At 35.8% G+C, this 23,221-nt stretch overlaps 3 protein-coding genes across 3 annotated transcripts; 2 read left to right on the top strand and 1 right to left on the bottom strand.

Moving 5' to 3' along the window:
* The first annotated feature begins 727 nt into the window (after positions 1–727).
* On the top strand, positions 728–4,368 carry LOC110670187 (uncharacterized). Its single transcript, XM_021832155.2, has 4 exons — positions 728–1,835; positions 1,935–2,330; positions 2,413–2,460; positions 2,648–4,368. The coding sequence occupies exons 1-4, from the start codon at positions 728–730 to the stop codon at positions 4,084–4,086; spliced, it is 2,991 nt and encodes a 996-aa protein (XP_021687847.2). The 3' UTR covers positions 4,087–4,368.
* A 1,645-nt stretch (positions 4,369–6,013) lies between these two features.
* Positions 6,014–7,156, top strand: LOC110665685 (carboxylesterase 1). Its single transcript, XM_021825898.2, has one exon. The coding sequence runs from the start codon at positions 6,108–6,110 to the stop codon at positions 7,083–7,085; it is 978 nt and encodes a 325-aa protein (XP_021681590.2). The 5' UTR covers positions 6,014–6,107; the 3' UTR covers positions 7,086–7,156.
* Positions 7,157–13,807: 6,651 nt separating this feature from the next.
* On the bottom strand, positions 13,808–15,904 carry LOC110670142 (gibberellin 20 oxidase 1). Its single transcript, XM_021832098.2, has 3 exons — positions 15,029–15,904; positions 14,581–14,902; positions 13,808–14,403 (listed from the first exon to the last, which is right to left on the bottom strand). The coding sequence occupies exons 1-3, from the start codon at positions 15,583–15,585 to the stop codon at positions 14,143–14,145; spliced, it is 1,140 nt and encodes a 379-aa protein (XP_021687790.2). The 5' UTR covers positions 15,586–15,904; the 3' UTR covers positions 13,808–14,142.
* Between the last annotated feature and the right edge of the window lie 7,317 nt (positions 15,905–23,221).

Here is a 23,221-nt window from a genome sequence, read left to right as displayed (position 1 = left end):
AAAAAGGGGCGAGAAGACGCAAATGAAAGCAACAAAATAGGCCAATGACAAGGCACAAAGGCAGAGAGCCATCGATTCGATGAGTCCACATCCTACAGCCTGCGACCAAATTACGCTGCGGAAGCTGCTCTCTTTCACCCGCACACTCAGAGTCTCCGCTCCCTCCCTCACTCGTCGCGGGGACTTTTCTTTCCTTTTCTCTCTTCCCAAACAACCAACCCATTAAATGCCTTAAAAAACAGAAAATCTTAGTAATTTCTTTTAGAGCCGCGCCTCTCAGTCAAGTACAATCATGTCCTTTTCTAATCATGTATATATACTAGTTGTACCCCTTTTTTTGCTCTTTCTCTGTCTCCATTACTTGTCAAAATCACACATCAAATTAACAATGTCTGGTTGCATTAACTGGTCAATAATCAACTGAAGGGTCTGATTCAAGGCAGTTTTACAATCTCGTCTCTTTTCTCTTCTTTCTTTCTCTTTGAGCTTGCTATGATATCCCACTCTTATTTCTGACTTTTTCCTCTTCAAGATTGAGGTAACGATCCCAGCCCAGAAGCCACCCCAGACAGATTTAGCAATAAAACAAACTAACTTGGGACTGAGTTAGTTCTACAATTTTCAACTTAGTTCTATAAGAATGGTGCTTGTTCCTCTTGTTCTGGTTTCGGCCTAAAGCCCTTTGCTTCTCTCTAGCGAAATTCTTTTTCTTCAGGACCATTTTCAAATGTGTGACAACAAAGTGGAATCGGCCAAGAATCAAACCCAACAATCGCAACAGCAGCAACTTTCACCTTCCCCAAAAGACCCACTTGAGGAATCACCAGAAACGAGACCACACCATCACCAACAGCCACCGTCTGTTGTTGTTACCGGAGCTCCTTTCATCTCTACTCCTCTGTATGTCCCAATCGGTGCTACTTCTTCTCCTTTTGACCAACAATTTGACACTGTGACTGTAACCCCCAAGAGACCCAGATATGCTACTGCCCAATGGAAAATATTGCCTTCACCAAGCCAACAACAACAAACACAGACTCCGATTGTCACCAGCGAATCAAGCCCATCAGGGCCATCACCATCAACAAATCCCACCCCCATCGTCGCCTCCACCACCACCACCAACCCACAAACCCAACAACTTCACGCTACAGCCGCTTCCTCCTCGGACACGGCCTCATCTCCTCCACACTCCCCTATCCCTTCTTTCCTGGCAGCTTCTGGTCATGAGACAAGCAAAACAGAAGGACAGCAACTTCACCACCAGCTTAGAAAGGGCAAGTATGTGAGCCCAGTTTGGAAACCAAATGAGATGTTATGGTTAGCGAGGGCTTGGAGGGTCCAATACCAAGGTGGGTATGATGCCTCTGGTACATCTTCGAGGACTGAGCACCTAGAGACCGGTCAAATCACCGGCGAAGTCACAGTACAATCAACAAGAGGGAAAACGAGAGCTGATAAAGATGCAGAAGTGGCAGAGTTCTTGCAAAGGCATGGGGTAAATAGAGATGCAAAAACTGCTGGTACCAAATGGGATAACATGTTGGGTGAGTTTAGGAAGGTTTATGAATGGGAGAGAGGCAGTGAGGGAGATCAAATGAGGAAGAGTTATTTTAGAATTTCTCCTTATGAAAGGAAGCAACGTAAGTTGCCTACTTCTTTTGACGAGGAAGTGTTTGAAGAGTTGTCTCAGTTTATGGGTTCTCGCATGAGAACTTCGAGCAGAGGACCACCTGCAATTGCTTCTGATGATGATGGTAGTAGGACTGCTCTTACTGGTGCAAGAGCTCTCCCTCCACCCCCTCCTTTCAAAGAAGATGACTATTCTGTCCCAGGTAGGCACTCTACTATTAGTAATCAATAGCAATGTTCCATTATTTTCCGCTTCTTCCACTTGTTTTCTCTAAAGAATGCAACTTTATTTTTTTGGGCAGCAAGGACAAAGAAAGTCATGACCAGTGGAGCTGAAGCTTACTTTCACGGTAGTAGGGGGAGTATGTTAGGGTTTGAGACTTCGATGGACGTCGTTGCTGGTACTTCTTCGTCATCAAAGGAGCGTCGTAGAATTGGTAAAATAAGAATGACATGGGAAGAATCAGTGAGTTTGTGGGCTGAAGAAGGGGAAAATAGAGGGAGAGTGAGGGTTCAAGGATCAAGCTTTTTGAATGCCGATGAGCTCACTTTCTTCGACGATTCCATGGTAGCTTGCACCATGGAAGCCTTCGAAGATGGACCCCTAAAAGGTTTCTCGGTTGATAGATTCGTTTCTGGACAACAAGTCAAAGTCTTCGGAAGAAGAAAGTCTTGCCCATCAGCTTCCGCTTCTTCTGGTACAAATACCTTTGTCTTAACATGAGCATTTTAAAACTGGAGTCTAGGAATTCACATCTCACAGCTTTCTATTTATACCAGGTTTCGTTGAAAGAGCTCAGCTTCCATCAATAGAACCCTCAATAAGATGTGAGTCTAGTGATTTATTGTTCTAACGAACGCAACTGTGTGAGCTTATGGTTTACGATGAAATCCCTACCAGTTTTCTTTTCACGTGTCTTTTACTGTTAAATGTTGTTTTTAGTTGGGAAATTTGAAACGTAAGGCATTTTCCATAATATGTATATGCATGTTAATATTATGCTTATATGAACAGCAATCCCACCAGGAGAATTTCAAGATCCAACTGAGTATTACGTGGGTTGTCTTCGAGTGCCACCAACAGCACTTCCAAACTTGTTTGAACTCTCATGGTATTTACAAGAGCCGCCACCTGAAGAACTACGCTTCCCACTTAGGAGAGATGTTTACAGAGACTTACCTCCAGGCAAAGAACGCTTCTTCGCTACTACTGCTGAACTTTTAGATTGCAGAGGTATCGCATTTGATATCTTGAGCTCAGTTATCCGAACTAACCCTTGCATCAGTGGTGGCAATGCCTCGAGTAGAGACTCTTTTATTGGCATTTGGGATGATTGTATTAATAGGGTTGTGTCCAAATTCTGCTCTGTTGAAGTGGTTATTGTTAGAAAAGACTCTTCATCATCAGTGGATACATTGCAGGATCAGTGGCCAAATGTGACCGGATTTGTTAGAAACTTTTGTTTGTGGAGAGGAGAGGAAACCGACCAATTGAGGGAAGGTCTGATTGATCCCTCTTCTTCTATAGTAGAGAAGCTTTTATGGACTTATATGGATATCCCTTATATTCTAGGCTACTATGCAGTTGGCTACTTGGTAACATTTTGTGCATTGTATCGATCCCAAGATCGCATAATCCGTACCGATCTCTGTACTTTAGACCTATCTTCACCGGTGGAGAGACTAAAAGCCCTGGTGCCATGTTACAGAATAGCTGGGTTATTGCCATTGCTAGCTGAACGCTGCTTCAACAACGTAAATAATGGAGGAACTTTAAAGCAATTAACCTTCAGTGATTTTGAAAGAGTGGATGCGGGCGATGGAGGCATCATCGAAATGACACCCAACACAGTGACAAGATTCTTCCCCAACCGAAGAAAATGGGCAGCGGTCAAGGAAATATACGATTTTCTTGATCAGAGAATCCCACACGCAGAATTCATATACCTTTCACGGGAGAAAGATTTGGCATTGGTGTTCAAACCAAGAGGGGTGAAATTTAAGCCTACGAACTGTGAGCAACTGGTAGAGGCTCTTAAATACGTGACTAAAGCCTTGGTAGCACTGCATGACCTATCTTTCATGCACAGGGACCTGAGTTGGGACAAGGTAATGAGAAGAGGCGACGGAGAAAATGAGTGGTTCGTATGTGGGTTCGATGAGGCGGTGGTCGCCCCTCAGTTGAACCCACATGAAACAGTGGAGGCGCGTGGAAGGTACGCTCCGGAAATGGGAAGAGGATTGCATGGGGTGAAAGTGGACGTGTGGGGTGTAGGTCACTTGGTGAAGACGTGTGGATTGTGTCCAAGTGGTGTGCCGAAGATGCTTAAAGAGTTGCAAAATAGGTGCTTAGATCAGAACCCAGAGCAGAGACCCACCGCCGCCGATTGCTATCACCACCTTTTGCAAGTGCAGTCATCTCTGCGATCATCCTCCTCCGGAGGGACCTATTGAATTGACTGATGGGGTAGCTTTTGGGTATTGTTTTGGGGTTTTATTATTTATATATATTGTGGGTTTTTAGGGTGGCTACTGATATTGTTATGGGCTGAATTTGATACCTTAAAAAATTGGTTTCAAGAGAAAAATGGCGGCTGCTTCCACTGCAGTGCTGCGGCTTCTGTCTTGGGGTTGCAACAGCTGGTCCCTTTCTATCAAATCATATCTGAAATTTTAATTTCATTTAATTTTGTAACAGTATTTTTTGGTTTTTCAATTATTATTATCCTCGAGATAGTGACGAGCTGCGACACTACCCATTTCTTTGTGCTTGCATGCGATAGCTATGAGCTGAAGGTAGGGACGGCATCGGCGGAGGTTTTTTTTTTTTTTTTAGTTTAGGATGAATTCAGTTTCAAAAATAATGTGACAGAGATCAAATTTAGATTTTATATTTGTTTTTTATTGTTTAATAGTTTATATAAATATTTAATTAAATGTAAAATATATTTTTAAAATAATATTTATAAATGTTTATATATTTTATAAATTATTGAATTTTTGAAATATAAATTAGTAATAAAAAATAATTTATATAGAATATTAATTAAAATATCTAGGCTCAGGATGTGAGGAGGATGTTATTCATAAGATTAAAGCCGGATGGTTGAAGTGGAGACGTGCCACGGGAGTTTTATGTGATCGTAAGATTCCCAATAAATTAAAAGGAAAATTTTATCGCATACCATACGATTGCTATATGGTAGTGAGTGTTGGGCACTGAAAGAGTCGTATGCATCTAAGATAAGAGTTGAGTTGCAGAGATGAGAATGTTAAGGTGGATGAGTGGCCATATTAGACTAAATAAAATCCGTAATGAAAGTATTAGAGAAAAGGTAGGAGTGGTGCCAATTGAAGATAAGTTGAGAGAAGGGAGATTGAGGTGGTTTGGTCATGTGAAGCGTAGACATACGGAGGCTTCAGTTAAACAAGTAGAGCACATTAGGTTAGAGGATAGAAAAAAAAAGGGGTAGACCTAAATTGACTTGGAGGAGAGTAGTACAGCATGACTTAGAAGCATTACACATTTCTGAGGATTTAACCCAAAATCGTTCAGAGTGGAAAAAGCGAATCTATATAGCTGACCCTAAATTTTTGGGATAAAGGCTTAGTTGAGTTGAGTTGAGTATTAATTAAAATATATAAAATGAAATAAATTTAGATATTAATTAAAATATATAAAATGAAATAAATTTAGATAAAATGAAATAAAGTTGAACAGTGAGGTCTAAGACAGTAACTCTCTGTTGTGAAAGGTATTTTTTATTTTTAATTAGTAAAATAAAAAATAAAAAAAATCCTGGGTTGCCTACATGTTCCCATAAATTCATGTTAGAAACAGGAGGTGATAAGTTGGATTAATGAGCTTTATAGATCATCAAATTTTCTGATTCATTAAGAGAATTGCTTTCACTCTCAACGAGGAAAATATTTGCAAAATATTAAATAAGAACTTTTTAAAACTTAAGTAAACGGATCTAATTTCATTCTAAAAACATTTTATGTAGCAAAATTATTTAATTTAACTCATTTAAAGATTACTTTCCTATTATTTAATTGAAAGGGTAAAAAGTAAATGAATCCATCAAAATAAGAATTACAGCAAATTTACTCAAATTTGAACTGATTATTATTAAAAGGTTAGAATTAATTTAATTGACTCTTTTACCTTTATAAACCTGTTTTAACTCGAGATTCTTTTAAATATATAAGACTCTTCACATCTACCCACTACGGCTTTAATATATTGTGTTTCATGTTAAGTCGTTTACTTCCTCAGCAAGTGACGCAGTGGACTTTGCAAGAACAAGTTGGCATTTTTTAAGAAAGAATAAAATTCTGCCAACTGCGCTACCAAATAGATTGAGCATCAAATATTGTATTTGAAATTTGTAAGAAAAGGGGAACATAAAATCCCACAGATTAATATTTGCTATTCGTAGTTGGAAACCCATTGCAATAAACAGAGTACTCCAATGTCAGGTCAAAATTCAGCATCCATTTGCAGAGTGAACCCCTACCAATATCTCCAGATTGTGGTCAATCCTGATGGCACAATTACAAGAGACCCCAATAGATACTCAAATTCTTCACCCTCAGTCGATTCCACTCCTGTTCTTTCCCAAGACATATCCATCAACCAATCCAAAAATACATGGATTCGTGTCTTTTTACCTGATTCTTCCTTTACTTGCAGCAAACTTCCTCTCATAGTTTACTTTCATGGCGGAGGATTCATCAATTGCAGTGCAGCCTCAACAATTTTTCATGATTTTTGCTCAAACATGGCCGTTGACATTCCCGCTATTGTTGTCTCTTCCAACTACCGCCTGGCGCCTGAGAATCGTCTACCTGCGGCCTATGATGATGCTGAAGAGGTATTCCAGTGGATCAAGAACAGCCAACTCGACTGGCTGAGAGAGCATGCTGATTATAATAGATGTTTCATAATGGGTAGTAGTGCAGGGGCTAACATAGCTTACCATGCGGGCTTTCGTGTGGGCGGAGAAGTTGGTAGTCTTGAGCCGTTGAAGATCAAAGGGCTGATACTGCATCATCCATTCATCGGTGGAACCCAAAGGACGGAGTCAGAGCTGAGGCTTGTGAACGACCTTCATTTGCCACTAAGTGTGAGTGATCTCATGTGGGACTTGTCCTTGCCAATTGGGGTTGACCGTGATCATGAATATTGCAATCCAACGGCCAATGGTGGGTCGAAACTCTGGGAGAACATGAGGTTGCTGGGATGGAGAGTGTTGGTGACTGGATGCGATGGTGACCCAACGATTGATCGTCAGATGGAGCTTGTGGAGATGTTGAGGGCCACAAATGTAGGAATTGCAAGCCATTTTAGCGAGGGAGGTTATCATGTTGTGGAGCTTAAGGAGCCCTCCAAGTTCAAGACTCTGGTGTTGGTGTTGAAAGAATTCATGTTTTCTTCAGCAGATGATTAGAAAATGTGTCAGGCCCAATGGACTTTTTGGTAATGATGGCCATGATTAATAATGAAATATTATCTTTGTCAGTCCGAAAATAATTTTTTTTTAATTTGTAGATCTACTCTAAGCTTTCCTCTCTATATTTTTCCTTGTACACAAGGAATATTGCGACACTGAATTAATATCTTCTTGTGTTGTGAAATCCAGATTTTTAAATGCGCAAAAGTTTCCATATTAATCAGAAAAGGTCAAAATTACGTATAAATTGATCTGATTTCCTTATTTAGCTTAAGATTTTGTGCATATAACATCTAAATATTTTTTTAAAGATACAAATGATAAGTTAGCTAATAATATATAAATTTCTATCCACTCCTAACGTAATGGAGGAGTTTTCTTTCAATTAAAAAAATTGCCCATAATGGGCCTAGGCACTTAAGGCTATAAGCTTTTGTCCTTGGGTTTGGACTCTAAGCCCATACATGGTTGCCCCAGATGCTTCACATATAATGATCCGATTAAACACTACAAATAAAGGTATTCAATATTTGAATGTGTCCTACTCACCAATGATGATGAAAGTTTTATTTAATTTAAACATTTTTTAATGATGATAACAATTTAAAAAATATTATCGCCTTGCTCAGTTTCTCTGTGCTGCTTGAGGCTATAAAATATTTCGTGGATCCAAATGATGGGCTGTGATTGGGATTTTCTCATCTTTGTTCAGTTTTTCTGGATTTTTTTTTGGTTAATGGCCAATTCATGTCGTGTTTATCGTAAAAACACTAAAATCAATTTCCTGGACTGCCTTAGGCTGTACTGTTTTTGGCCACAATGGGATTGGTGTAGGATACCATACACTCAAAAAATAACCAACATGAAAGAGTGAGGTGTGAAGTAGTTGACTTCTCTCTGGGAAATAAAGAGAGAAAATTTCTTTTTTTTTTTTTTTTTTCTTCACTTCCTCTTCGGTTAGTTGATCATCCTTATTTTATTAGAGGTCTTTTTTGCCCTTTTTAGATAAGGAAGATCCTTTCCCAGCTCAGAAATGTGGGTTAATCCTCCCTCTTTTTTGGGCTGAGTTCTATTTATATTTTGTTGATTTGCTTTTGGTAGCAGATTTGTTGGGATATTTCTATCTACTTGCATGGTTGGGTTGTTGCTTTTATGCAGATGGTGACTCGGGGTTTTAAGAAAGGTGGCTCGAGTCCTGTAGAGGTAGGATATCATCTCTTACTTTTAGTGGGTTGGTTGCAGTGTTCCTGCTTTTTATGGGTTTTCAGTGGGAGGATAGTAATCTCATAGGCCTTTGCATGTGTGGCTAGCTCCTATGACTACAAGGGATTAAGAAGCCACAGAGCTCTATCATGCTCTCCTCCCAAAATTGCTGCTAGTTTGCTCTATTACGGGCTTTTCAGGACTTGGTTTTATGATTCAATGAAGACTTCAACTCTACTTTTTGGATGTTCTCTCTTTACTTGAAGCCTGGTTTTTAAGGATGGTGTCTCTATTTTTGCTTTCTCTAGTACTGTGGTTTATTGTTATTGCTAAAGGAGTGAGATGGAGGTGGCGACAGAAAAGATGGTCTTGAAGTCCTCAATCTCTCTCTCTCTCTCTCTCTCTCTCTCTCTCTCTCTCTATACATATATATTCTCTTTGATTATCAATAATAAAATCCTTACTTTCGAAAAAAAAAAAAAAGGTTGACTTCATAGTACAGATTAGTAGATAACGATGGATTGGAAACTACTTAAACAATTCACGTCATATTTCCAAATTAACAGGAAAAGAGACGTTGTTAAGGGAAGAAAAATACCTTATTATACTTGTAACTCATCCATTGATGGGTATCCATATAAATGTATTTATATTAAAGTTTTATAACAATGTTTCAACTAGTTTAATAAAAATGTTTTAAAAAATTATCATATGGCAGTCTATTTTTTTATAAAACAATTGTATTATCATATTAAATATTATTTTTTCATTTAAATATTATTAAAATTTTAACTATTAAATTTTTATATAATAAAAAATAATAATTATCTAAAATTATATTTATTATAATTTTTTAAGAAGTTTCAAATTTTCAAATTTACAATTTCAGATGTTACAAAACTTTGCTCATTATATTTTACATTTTTAAAAAATTAATTATTTAATTAAATTTTTTATTATATTAAAAAAAGTGATTTAAAAATTATATATAAATAAATAATTTCTAAATAAAATTTATGTAATAATTTTTAAAATTTTATTTTAAAAACATTTCATATATTTAAAGTCTAAAAATTTTATTAATGATATTTCAAAAATCATTACATGGCACACTTTCTTTTTCTACTTTATTGATATATATTAATTAATTTAAAAATAATCTATTAATTTATTTATTAATCCGTGAAATAAAATTATAATTAATTAAAAATTTTATTGTAAAAAAAATTAATAATATGATTATAAAAATATATATAATTATATTATTAAAATAAAATAATAAATAATGTGGGAAAACCGAGTAATTGCTCACGTAAAATTGAAAAAGCCCACAGAAATGGATCTGCCGAGGGCCTAGGAAGAAGTGTTGCTCAGGTGAAGTTGCATTTCGGCCTACGCGAGTAAATCTGTCAAGTTCCAAGGGCCTATTAGTCCAGAAAAAGGTGTTGTTCTTGTGAAATTGCGTTTCAGCCCACAGAAACAATTTGGGTTCGTCGTTTCTGGGAAACGTTCAAGGTTGTCATATGAGTCAAGACGACAACTCAAGTATAAGAACCACATATGGCAATATGCATGCAGCACCATCTAAAACTTCACTGAAAATATCATCACCATCAACCTCTATCATTGAAGTTCATTTTCATTTCATGCGCAAAAGTTTTGTACTAAATACTAATATCGTTTTCGATCAATTACGTGAAAACATAAAACAGCACTAAAATTCAACGCAATAAATTGTCTCCTCAAATAAATAAATAAATAATCATTTATCATCTTTCAGATTATTTGCATTGCGTGGCGAATGCTTATCCCGTCCTTATTTATTTTTAAGAATCTCTGTCAATTTTTATATTTATATTGGAATTACCATTGCTGTAGAGGTTTAGAGCGAGAGTGGATAAGAGATATGAGGAGTGAATGTATATATGTACATATATATTTCGTCGTTTTTCTGACGATATCTCTCTATATGAACATGTCATTTTCTAGGTATGCAGCCAACAGAAAAGACAAGGAAATAGAAGAAATAATATTTTGTGTAATTGAATAGCCATTCTTGTGTGTTCGTTATCCTGGCACGTCACTATGAAAGAATTACAAGTAAAATATCACTCATTTGTTAAGAAAGAAACAACGTTATCCAACTCAATCTGCACTTCCTTGCGAGAAATTATATACCATATCCGATTATTTTATGTAAAATAGCCTATATAGAATGATAAATCAATATATACATATATATATAGTGAATTTTAAAAAATTATAGCGGAAAATAGTTATTTTTTCTTTTAAATTTTAATAATTATATTTATATATTTTCTATTATTTTATCATTTCATGTGATATGTTATATGGAACACCGACTTTACTATAAAATTACTCATTTTCACGATGTGGTCCTAATGGGTCTAAATTAGCCAATTCGAACAAACAAAGTGAGCTAATCTCGCAATTAATGGTGGGTTATTTTATATTATCATGTAATTAACAACAAAGGAACTAGGGTTTTCACTTTTTCTTACGTTTGTCTTATATGCAATGAAAACTAGATGATTTAAACCAGGGCAGCAAACACAATAGGTCTAGTTGATAAAGATATGAAAATGATAAATTTTCTAAGCAATGGTTGGGCAATTAATTAATGAAAGAGTGTGAGTGATATTGTTTTTATTGCCTGTCCTAAATAATTATATGGAAACCGTTTGAACTGTTGCTTTGTTGTTTTTGCTATTTGCTTATGAGGGGATTTTGTTAGTGTTCATGTTAGTTTATTTAATCTCTTGCACTTACTTCTTATTCAACAAGATAACGACACAAATACCCATAAATACAAGCCCCATCAATTTGTCCTTACCAAATTCCAAACAAATAAAAATAAAAAATTGTGTTGCATGGGAAGCATTGGATAGAGACCCCTCATGTGCATTGGTCCCAACATTTGAAGTGAATCTACCACGCCATGATTGAATAGCCTTTACACAATCATGCAGGAAGCATGCATGTGGATGCTTTCTACTGTTGGAAACATTAAATTATCCTTCTTCGTTTAAGTCCAACATCCTATGTACATGTTCATTTTTGGTTAATCCTATGTTGCTCGCTCGTCACTTTATTTAAATTGGACAAGATTGATTTTTTTTTTTTTAACGGATGTAATTGTATAATTTTGACAATGCATCGTGAAGAAATGAAGGATTTAAGAATAGATAAAAAAGAAAGAAAGGTGTGAAATTTGTATGGATGTGGGTTAAGGCAGGTCAGGTGTGGTGGGTATTCATGAAAGAAATCGTAAGAAATGTCGTGTAGTGACAAGGGAATAGTTTTCTGAGCAAAATATATGTATACATGTTCCTTCTTGGAGTTGGAATAGAGAGTGGCGCCAAGACAAACAACAAATGTTTCCATGTGATGCGGGCCTTTTGGAAGGGAGTACGGGAATGGCACTGTCATTGTCCTTACCTTTGGCGGCTGTGTGCCCAAACAACATTTCTCAATTGGAACAATTAGTGTATGCAGCCAATTAAGATAGCTGTCACCACCATAAATTCAAACAAATTGCGAAATAGAATACTCACTGTATTTGCAGGAGGATGAAGGATCTGCTGTAAATTCATTCCCTAGTTTCTCAAAACCAAAATTTCCTTACTTTTTTGTCGAGTAACAATAGACTAAAAAAGCATGTGGTGCAGAGAAACATGGTAGCTAGAGTGAGAACCATGGTAATAATAGACTCCTCGTTGTTGTCGTCAGCGTCGATGCTAGCTGGGGATGTGTATCATGTGATGGCAAAGACGATGGCGATCCATTAGATAGACAGAAACCTACTGATAAGTTAAATCGTCTTTTGGTTTAACTTAGGTTTTAAGTTGAGTGCCCTCTTGACATGATATCATGTTGGACAAAAATAAATGCAAAAGAATAAAAAATATTTTTATTGAATAGAAAGAAATTCTTTATATATTTCATTGACACAAAAATTAATTAATTGTACTATTTATATAGCATTAAAGTGTAACTAAATAAAATAAAATCTCATACAAATTTTAACTATTTAATCAATATTAGATCATCATCTTAAAAATTAAAATGCAACAATTTTAAAAACTATTATTTCTAAAATCTTGAAAAATATTATGAAGACTAAATCAATCATATTTGAATTAATTTCTAATATATCAGAGTATTTCATATCAAGGTTTATAGTTTGATTCCTGATTACTCCGTTTATTAGTTAACATAAAGTAAAGTGACTTATGCTTATTTACGCTTCAAGCCCAACCTTGTTTTCACTAGCAGCATGCCATTGACTCGCTGTATGATGCAGTCATGGCCTTTAATTTATTCCTTAAATTTTTTTTATTTGGTGATTTGGCGAAGTTTCTTTACGAAGAGAGCACAAAAGGCCCGTTAGGTTACACAAAAGGTAAAGTGAAAGAACTAAGAAAAGGCTAGTGGCATCTCATTGCAGGGCACTGTTAAGAGAGGTTTTAATGGAGTGAGAGATTAGATTAATAAATTTTTGGAGTTGGTAGAAGCATGATTAGAAGAGATGGGCGAAACGAAATGATGAGCTTATAATAACACATGGGGAGTTGCAAATTTGAAAGTTTAAATAGCTAGGCACCCTCTATACATATTCACTAGAAAAGAATGTTACTGCATTCAAGGACAAACGCCACGACAAATGTTGAATGTATTTCTTTCTATTCTATATTGCAAAACCTTCCAAATCTCCAGATATAATATATATATATATATATATATTATTCATTTATGACAATAATGAAAATTACACAAAGAAAGCTCTGTCAATCCTCTTATGGATTGTAGCAAACTATTGTTCCGAATGATTCAATTGGTGGGCCATATCCTTCCTTGGATTTATTTGAAACTCTCTTAATCCTACCCATGTAGATATAGGTCCAAGAACAGCAAATACACAACATACTATTGGTTGATGTTATCTCTGACGAAGGATTTTGAACCATGGAATCATTTCGATGATCTAAAGGAATTTCCATTGCAGTTTCAATTTTTGTTTTTTTATATAAATTTCAGATTAAACTTTTTTTTTTTTTTTTTGGGTTGGGGGGGGTGGGGTTGGGTGGTGTTGGTGGGGGTGGGGGTGTTGGGTTTTCTTGGAACTTGACCTGCTTGTGCGGTGTTGTGCGCACATGCCAACAGAGAAGGCAATTTGGTTGTCATAGATTTGAATGGAAGAAGGTATATATTAACACTGAAAAGCAGTTTCTCATATGTAGTCTATTTTTAGAAGAAAAACAATCAAGGATTAGTATTATGATCGATCAGTAGCCAGAAAGTAAGTGCAGCACAAACCTTTTGAGTGGCGTGCTACTGCAACATCCTCTATGTGTGTGTGTGTTTTTTTTTTTTTTTTTCATTTTTTTATAATTTTCGAACCTAATTTCCAAAATTTGAATGAATGTTTTATAAAATGAAAAAGAAAAAGTGCAGAGTTCAGTTCTGCCTTGTGTAATTCATGTGAAGAGAGGTAATGCTAGTAATAGTTTTTTGTTTTAGAGGAATATTCTTTCTATATTATCAAAGAAAAATACAAAAATTTAGCACATCCAAGTTTCGATTAATTGGTTCCTTACGTGGCTTTTGTTCATGAGCGAATAGTTACAGACTTATGAAAATAAAAACTAGCATTTCCTTCTCTATGTTATTGCTGCTATTTGTCTTCCTCCAAATCTGACCAAAATTCCCATCTCTACCTTACGCTTCTCTTTCCTCTCCCACCAATGTCACTTTCCCGGGCGAAAAAGACCAATAGCATGCAGAGGTCTGATTAATTGCGACGCATTACTAGCTACCCCACTTTCTTTAGCTACTTTCTCTGTTGAAGCCAATTTGTGAACATTTCAAGGGTTTTCATGTCGGCTCTGTAATGCTTCTGTGTAAATTCAAGAAGCGTGGCCCATTTAAAATCAGGATATATTCTTGGGTTGCAACTGTCCACCAGTTCGGTTGGAGGAGTTACCATCTTATCACTCTTTGGACTCAGAAAAAAAGCCAGAGATTTCCTTTGTGTCTCACTGTTCACCACGGCTCTATGCAGGCAACTCTTGTATCTCCCATTACAAAGAGCCTGATAAAACAAGGAAACAAAGAAAGCCCACTATCAGAAACATTAACATTTGTCTAAATTTTAACCTTCTCGATTTCCTGAAATTAAATTATCATCTTGATATTATTGTTTACCAACACATCATCATATCATATGAGTATGAGTAGGCGTTCCATATGAAGCTAAAAAACAACTTACCATGAAGGTGTCGCCAATGTTAACGACAAAGGCTTCGAAATTTGGGCTAATTGAACGCCATTCATTGTCTACGAAAACTTGAAGACCGCCCACTCGGTCTTGATGAAGGATTGTTAATGATGTTGGATCGCAATGAGGCCCAGTTCCTAATGTCAGGTCAGGTTTTTGGCATGGAGGATAGTAGTTAAGCCTCATTATGGAATCATTATCTTCGAAAAATTCCCTGAAATGGGCTTTGCTCACTCCTAGGCTCATTCCAAGGAGTTCCATGATTCCCAGTGACAGAGTACTCATAGACTCGCAATAGTCTTGGTACACCTTCCTGGTCACACAAAGATAGAAGAAAACTTGTTCTTTTTAAGTCTTCAATTTTAATTTATATATAAGAAACAAAAGAAGAGGAATAATCGATCATAATATAGTATCATTGGTCTGGTCTCTGCCTTACCCCAATTCTGCGAAACTTTCACCCATTGTCTTATGGAAATAGTCTTGGACGAGTTTTGCTGAGTTTTCCTCGGCAGAATAGCTAAAAGAAAGCGTTTCTTTCCAAGGAAGCTTAGAGCAAAACCTGCCAGTGAAGCTACTAGCATATCCACAGTGCTCTCCAATTTTCCTCTGAGCTCTTTGCTTCTCTGAGAGTGGCAATTCAAAGAAGTTGTCCATGTAGCGATGGGCATCGGCTATGAGCTGTCGATCGACTCCGTGATTAACAACGAGAAAGAAACCGTGCTTCTGGCATGCCTCGCCTACTAGCTTTGAAGCCTCCATTGCGGCAACAGGGTCACCAGAGAGGAACCCACCCATGTCAATAAGAGGAACAGGGAGTTCTGGTGCATTAACGTTAGGCTTTTCATGGTCTGGCCAAATGAACTGTTGGGGTATGCTGGATTGGTAACTAAGCACTCTGGCATCAAAAACTATAGGTTTCTGATCATCTTTGCATTCTTCTTTAGGATGGTGTTGAGGTATTGATGGCATGGCTTTGATGCAGTCTATTGCCATTGCATTACAATTATTAATTTGCAGTAAATGATATGGAAATTGAGAGAAGGAAAGGTTAATTAGTTATGGGATAGAGGAGTATGAAGAAGAAAAGGAGGGAGAGAAATAAGTTTATGTGAGAGTGAGCTAAGCGTGTTGTGCTAAAAGAAAAGCCAAGACCGCTCTCATCGGGCAGATCGGTGAACAAAAATTGGAATCTTATAGCTCCCTCTCTGGGGTTCGCGTTTCTCTTGTTCTGTTTTTGCAAGGGAGGGCTTCCCAAGAGAGAGCTTTGCAGTTTGAGGTGCTTCTCTATGAGAAAATTAGGTGATGGTCCAATTTACTGGAGTTGTGTCCTTTTTATAGTTGCCAGGGAAGCCTGCCCAATGGCTATTTTTTGGCGTTTCTTGGTGGAGAGAGAATTGCTACTCTCACCTGTGAACTCTTTTCTGTCTTCTATCGTAGGAGAGGACAATGCTTCTTCTGTTCCACCCAGAATCCCAACTTCTTGTACATTAAGTACCTATAAGTAGGCCTATGCCCTACAGCTACAAGTTGAAAGGGGCACTGGATTGAGGATGCAGTCTTCTGTGGAAGCAAGTATGAACAAAGGATACTAGCCGAGCTGATAGTTTTGTTAGTAGCATGCTCTAAATTATATCATATAGTATGTATTTTATACATGTCTTATTAATAAAAGATATTTTCATTTTTGCGTTTACATAATATATTTATGTGTAATAAAAAAGGTCCATTGATATTTTGTTAAAAATTCTATTCTTAAGTTGTTAAAAATATGAGTGACCGTATTTCCATCACAAAGTATCACAAATTGGTTCACAATTGAGGATACTTCACACAGGACTTGACTTATCCAGAAAGATTATATTCATGTTTGTTCCCAATGTATTTATATGAGATATAAATAAGATGGAATGGTGAGTCTCATACAATATAACAAACATGATAGGCACTTATGCATGATAAGTAGGCCGAACCAGTAACATTTATGACAAGCACATGGAGTTTACTCTTGTCAATGTATTGTCATAAATCATATCAGTGCATATAATCTTTAGACCTGAAATAACACAGTTATCTTATATATAGGTAGTTTGAGTTTGATACTGCTTTCATACTTGTACTGTGTATGGGTATATGAGCATGTGTTGGCTCCTACTAGTTATATATGGAGGTAGGTGTTGATCAAGATGGAATCTGTTACCCTAAGTAAATAGGGATAAAATCCTCTGTTCATTTAATTGTTCTTGATGTTTTAAGTTCCTGGCCAGGATAGATAGATTTAATCAGAAAAGAGTTTATGATGAGAAAATCTTTTTAATCAAGAACTGGAATTAAAAGAGAACATAACATTCATAGCAAATGGGGTTTGACATAAACTATAACTCCAGCTCGAATTGGGATTTTATAACAAAGAGATTCTAGTACATGGTAACATATGATTATAGGTTCATTTAAGGTAAACCTTATTACTAATTGGGTGGCCATGGCATGCTATGCTAGGTGTTAACCATGGTCTATGAGGTGCATAAAATGATTTAGAGAAATCATTTATGGTAAAGAGATTCTAGTACATGGTAACATATGATTATAGGTTCATTTAAGGTAAACCTTATTACTAATTGGGTGGCCATGGCATGCTATGCTAGGTGTTAACCATGGTCTATGAGGTGCATAAAATGATTTAGAGAAATCATTTATGGTAAGAAAGAGTTCTGATAATATTAAGAGTTAATATCATGTCTCATTGCCAATTAGTGATGAGCCTAGTAAGTCACACACATACACAAGTAATTACCAAATTAAATATGATTTAATTAATTAATTAAAGAGTTTAATTGATGAATTAAATAGGTTTGGTTTGCAATTAGATTGCAAAGCCCTTGCATGGCTTGAAACCAAATTTAGGTTAATGGATGTATAGATAAGTTAAATTTATACTTAAAGTGTTTAAATATGAATTTAATTATGAGAAATTAATTAATAGAGATTAATTAATTAATTTATATTTGACATAAATTGATTAGAAGAAGAGAAATAATTATTTTGGGTTGAGAACTCAAAATTAAGACACGGGGGTATTTTGGTCATTTCACAGGATGACATGTGGCACCATGAGATGGTGACACATGGCACTATACATAAGCTTGCCATTTGTCTTTTAATCATGTAAGATGATCAAAGTCAAGATTAAATCTAGGTTTGACACTTGGCACAATGTGATTGGGTCAATTAAACTAAGAGCCAATCAAAAGGTGACATGTGGCAAGGGTTTTAAGTGGTGACCTAGCTATATAATGTGTTATTATGAAAGAGTAAAATAACAAGGCTGCTATTCTTCTTTGGTGCCGCCACCCAAAGGAGCCTCTCCCTCTCTTCTTCTTCATCTTTCACCACTTCAAAGAGAATGACCAACATTCTCTTGAATTAAAATTGCGAGAAATCATTTCTAGTGTCCTGTATACATTTGTAATCTCTCAAAAGGCAAAACCTGAATTTCTAATTGATTGGAAAGGCTTAAGAAGCTGTTCAAGGGGCTGCCATTAGTGATCTTAGTGTGGACAAGCTAGAGGGACAACATCTGGTGTCCTAGGAGCATCCCAAAGGTGTCAAACATACTGCAGACCATTAAAAAGGTTAGTGCACTTGTTCTTAATCTAATCTAGGGTTCTAATGAATTAATCTGTTAATTCTAAAATCTTAAATGATAAATGTAGATCCAAAAAATATATTAAAAGTATTTTAATATGTTGTTTATCATTGAAATTAAATAGATAAAAAAGAATTTTGCATGATACATGTGACCCTAGATGAAAAATTTTTTTGAATTCAATGATCTAAACTTATATTTTTCATGCTTCTGCTCCATCAATTGGTATCAGAGCCACTATATTTGCTATATGATTTAATTGTGTGATTTGATCATGAGGTTATTGATTCATTGCTGGTTGTAAAGCAAAGGTGGCGGCTTGATGAAGAACACCATGGTGCACATGGCTGTTTGGACTTGTTTGTGGCTTTGGTTTCAAGGCCCATAATTAGGGCCATGACTAATTAAAGTGTTTAATTAAGAGTTTTAATCACACAATTAAATTTTGATTCAAATTTGAATTTTTAAATTTGTTTGAATATGATTCAAATCTGAATTTTTAAATTTATTTGAATCTTATTCAAATCTGAATTTTTAAGTTGAATATGAGATATTCAATTTAATTTAAGTATGTATATTTTATTTAATTGTTAAATAGTGATATGAATAATGGATTATCATGGACAATAAAAGACCAATGTGATTGAATTTATTTTTTTATGTTTCTTTGGGTTGTAAATTAATTAATTTATTTTAATTTATTTTGGGGCATGTATTATAAAGGTTGTAATATTTTGGGTTGTAATTTCATTTATTTAGTTCTTGTAAATTCGTCTTGGTATGCCAAGGATTACTATGTAATTGGATTGCAAGAAGATCAAGGAGGTCAAGAGCATTGGTGAGACCAGTGGGAGGAATTCAAGATCAAGTGTTGATTATGTACTTCTTCAGTAACTCTTGTAATATGAATGAATGAAATGCACCTAGGAATGCCTTGATTCAATTCTTGGTGGCTCAGAATTGAATTCCCTAGAAAGTCCATGATCATACTATATTTATTATCCATGAATGCATGAGATGTATGAGAATGTGTGCAAGTATATGATATATGCATGCTAATTGGATATTGTGCAAAGTGAGACCTTAATAGTAATTAGAACGACCACAAAATCTTCCAAAAAAATGATTAAGTTGGAAATTGTATAATTAAAGTAATTATAACATGGGCCCTCCGTTGGGGCAATTATTTTAAGAAATTTCAAATAGTTGCATATGATGTAATTAATTTAAGAGATTTTCTTAAGAATAATTGTTAAGCATGAGATGTTGTAAATATGTAAATGGTTTGGTGGCCAATAATGGATGTGCCTGAGGACATTAAAATTATTTGCATGTTTACTGGCTCAATAGGATCAACTTAACTAATGCAAGATAAGCCAATATTGGATGTGCATGAGATTTTGAGCATTAGGGGCTAGGTAAAGGATTGAACCTCACATGAGATGTGATGGGCAAGGAGTTGCTCACTTATAGTTTATTGAAATTCCAATAATGGATGTGCCTGAGAATGATCAATAAGATTATAAAAATTCAATCACCCACTATAAATCCATCCAACTAGAATTTCTGTTTTCTACTTTGGAAGTATAGGATTCGCTAAGTTAGTGGGAGGACCAATTTGATTAAAAGACCATAATCATTTTGGTTAATTGCATGATACATTTACTAATTAATCTAGTTATTTTCTGTAGTTAATTTTCTGATAATAATGAGCATAGAACAACCACCACCATCTAATATCCTTACAAGTATACTTGATCGCAATAGGTTGACAGGACATAATCTATCTGATTGGCTAAAAAATTTGAAACTTGTCCTGAACCTTGAACATTTAGGATATGTTCTATACTCACAGGTTCCTGGTCCCTTACCTCCAGAGGCCACACAAGAGGAACATGAAACTTTAGACAAGTGGAAGGAGCATGATATGAGAGCCAAGTGTTACATGCTTGCTTCTATGAGTAATGAGTTACAGAAGTAGCATGAAAACATGCAGAGTGCGAGTGAGATCCTCCTTCACCTGCAAGAGTTGTATGGTGAGCACAGCAGGAATGCTAGGTATGAGATATCTAGACAACTGTTCCGCATGAGGATGTCTGAGGGACAGAATATTGGGGATCATGTCCACAAGATGATTCGGCTGATTGAGCAGCTGGAACATCTTGACTTTAACATGAATTTCTAACTGCAAACGGATTTGATCCTTCAGTCCCTACCTGAGTCATTTGAGAATTTTGTGACAAATTTCTACATGACTAAATAGGAATGCACCTTGGCTGGTTTACTCAACATGCTGGTTATTGCCCAAAAGAATATGCCGGACAATAAAGGAAAAGAGGTAGCTTTGATTGCATCTTCTTTTGCTGGAAAGTCCAACAAGAAGAAGGGCAATAAGAAAAAGAAACCTCAGATTCCTGGTCCTTCTAAAAAAATAGCTAAACAGAAAGGGAAGACTAAAGCTGATAGAGGCAAAGGAAAGTGTTTCCACTGCCAGCAGGATGGGCACTAGAAAAGAAACTGCCCAGGGTATCTTGCTTCTCTGAAGGACAAGAAGGATACATCTTTGGAAGGTATGTCCATATCTTTTTATTTAGATTCTGACGATACTCATAGTTCATCTACAACTTGGGTTTTAGATACTGGTGCTAGTTCTCATATTTCTTATGATATGCAGGAACTAGCAAACAGTAGCAGCTTGCGTTCTCAAGATGTTAGACTCCGGATTGGCAATGGCTCAACTGTTGAAGCTTTAGCCATATGATCTAAATCTTTTTACATGTTTAGACATATTTTGTGTTAGGATAATTTTTTATATGTACCTGATGCTTTTAAGAACATCATTTCTATAACTAGTTTGACTAGAAATGGCTACGAATTTCAGTTCACAGATGATGTTTGTAATATTTATTTTAGAAATAAATATATTGGTTCGGGTTATATGAATGATGGTCTTTATTATTTGGATAATAATAACAAGCACAAAATGAATGCAAGCGATCTAAATGAATGCAATGCCATGGTGAAAATCAACTCAAGTTCAAAATATATTTGACACTTAAGGTTAGGTCATGTTGCAGAAGATAGGATTGCAAAATTGAAGAAAATGGGGATTCTATCCTCATTGGGTTCTGAAACTATTCCAACCTGTGAATTCTACCTTCAGGGCAAAATGACTAGATCACCCTTTGTAGGACAAGGGCTAAGAGCTGAAAATATTTTGGAGCTAATACATAGTGATGTATGTAGTCCATTTAAAAAAATAGCTAGAGGCGGTTTTCATTATTTTATTACCTTTACTGATAATAAATCAAGGTTTGGGTATTTGTATTTGATGAAATACAAACATGAATCCTTTGAAAAATTCAAAAAATTTAAATCTGAAGTAGAAAATCAAACAGGAAAGAGTATTAAAGCTCTTCTATCATATCGTTGAGGTGAATACTTGAGTACTGAATTTTATGAATACTTGAGAGAGCACGGCATTATTTCCCAACTGACTCCTCCAGAAACACCACAGCTGAATGGTGTATCTGAAAGGAGAAATCGTACCCTATTGGATATGGTACGTAGTATGATGAGCTATACTGATATGTCAATCTCCTTTTGAGGATTTACATTAGAATCAGCTTTGCATATTCTGAATAGGATTCCATCAAAATCAGTATCTTCCACACCTTATGAGATATGGCATAGAAAAAAACCAAGTCTTAAGCATGTTAAGATTTAGGATTGTCCAGCTTATATCAAAAAGCTGAACACTAATAAATTGGAAACCGGATCAGAAAAGGGTCGATTTGTTGGATATCCAAAAGATAGTTTTGGATATTATTTTTATTTGCTTACATCACAAAAAGGTTGTGGTAAGTAGAGATGCCACATTTCTTGAACAATAATTTGTTCAAAAAGGAGGCAAAGGAAGGCAAATAGAGTTAGAATTGGAGAATTCTGACTAACCAACAGATCAGATGAATATAGATCTATCTACTCAACCTACACCTATTGATGAAACATCTACAGTTGTTCCTCGTAGAACAATCAGGGTATCTCACCCTCCAGTGAGATATGATTTCCTTCATGAAGAAGAACAAGAGTTGTCTGCTCATGAAGAAGTAAATCATGGAGATGATCCACTTACCTATGAAGAAGCTATATCAGATATAGACTCTTCAAAATGGATTGATGCTATGAAATCCGAGATTGATTCCATGTATAAGAATCAAGTTTGGGATCTTGTTGACCTACCTTAAGGTATTGTACCTATAGGGAACAAATGGGTTTTCAAAAAGAAAATTGGTTCTAATGAAAAGGTAGAGACCTATAAAGCAAGGCTAGTAGCGAAAAGGATTTCGCCAAAGGCAAGGAATTAACTATGAGAAAACTTTCTCGCATCTTGCCATGCTTAAATCAATTAGGATTCTATTAGCAATAGCTACATACTATGATTATGAGATTTGGCATATGGATGTCAAAATAGTTTTTCTCAATGGATACATTAAAGAAAACATTTTAATGAAACAACCTAGGGGTTTTGAATCCCAAGATGGTTCCAAAGTATGCAAGCTAAAGCGATCCATTTATGGGTTAAAATAAGCTTCGAGGAGTTAGAACATCCATTTGATGATGCCATTAAGTCATTTGGTTTTATTAAAAATGAGGATGACCCATGTGTATATAAGAAGGTTAGTGATAATGCTATCACTTTCCTTGTCTTATATGTGGATGATATTCTGTTGATGGGTAATGACACAGGTATGTTGACAACTATAAAGGTATGGTTGTCAAATACATTCTCCATGAAAGACTTAAGGGAGACAACCTATATTCTTGGGATTCGCATCTATAGAGATAGAGCAAAAAGAATAATTAGTTTATCCCAAAGTCTATACTTGAAAAATGTGTTAAAGAGGTTTAACATGCTTGATTCCAAGAGAAGATTGTTACCAGTGAGACATGGTATCCACCTTTCTAAAGAGATGTCTCCAAAGA

The sequence above is a fragment of the Hevea brasiliensis genome, chromosome 17, assembly GCF_030052815.1.
Source record: "Hevea brasiliensis isolate MT/VB/25A 57/8 chromosome 17, ASM3005281v1, whole genome shotgun sequence".
NCBI lineage: Eukaryota > Viridiplantae > Streptophyta > Magnoliopsida > Malpighiales > Euphorbiaceae > Hevea > Hevea brasiliensis.
This window is presented reverse-complemented; position numbering and strand designations above follow the sequence as displayed.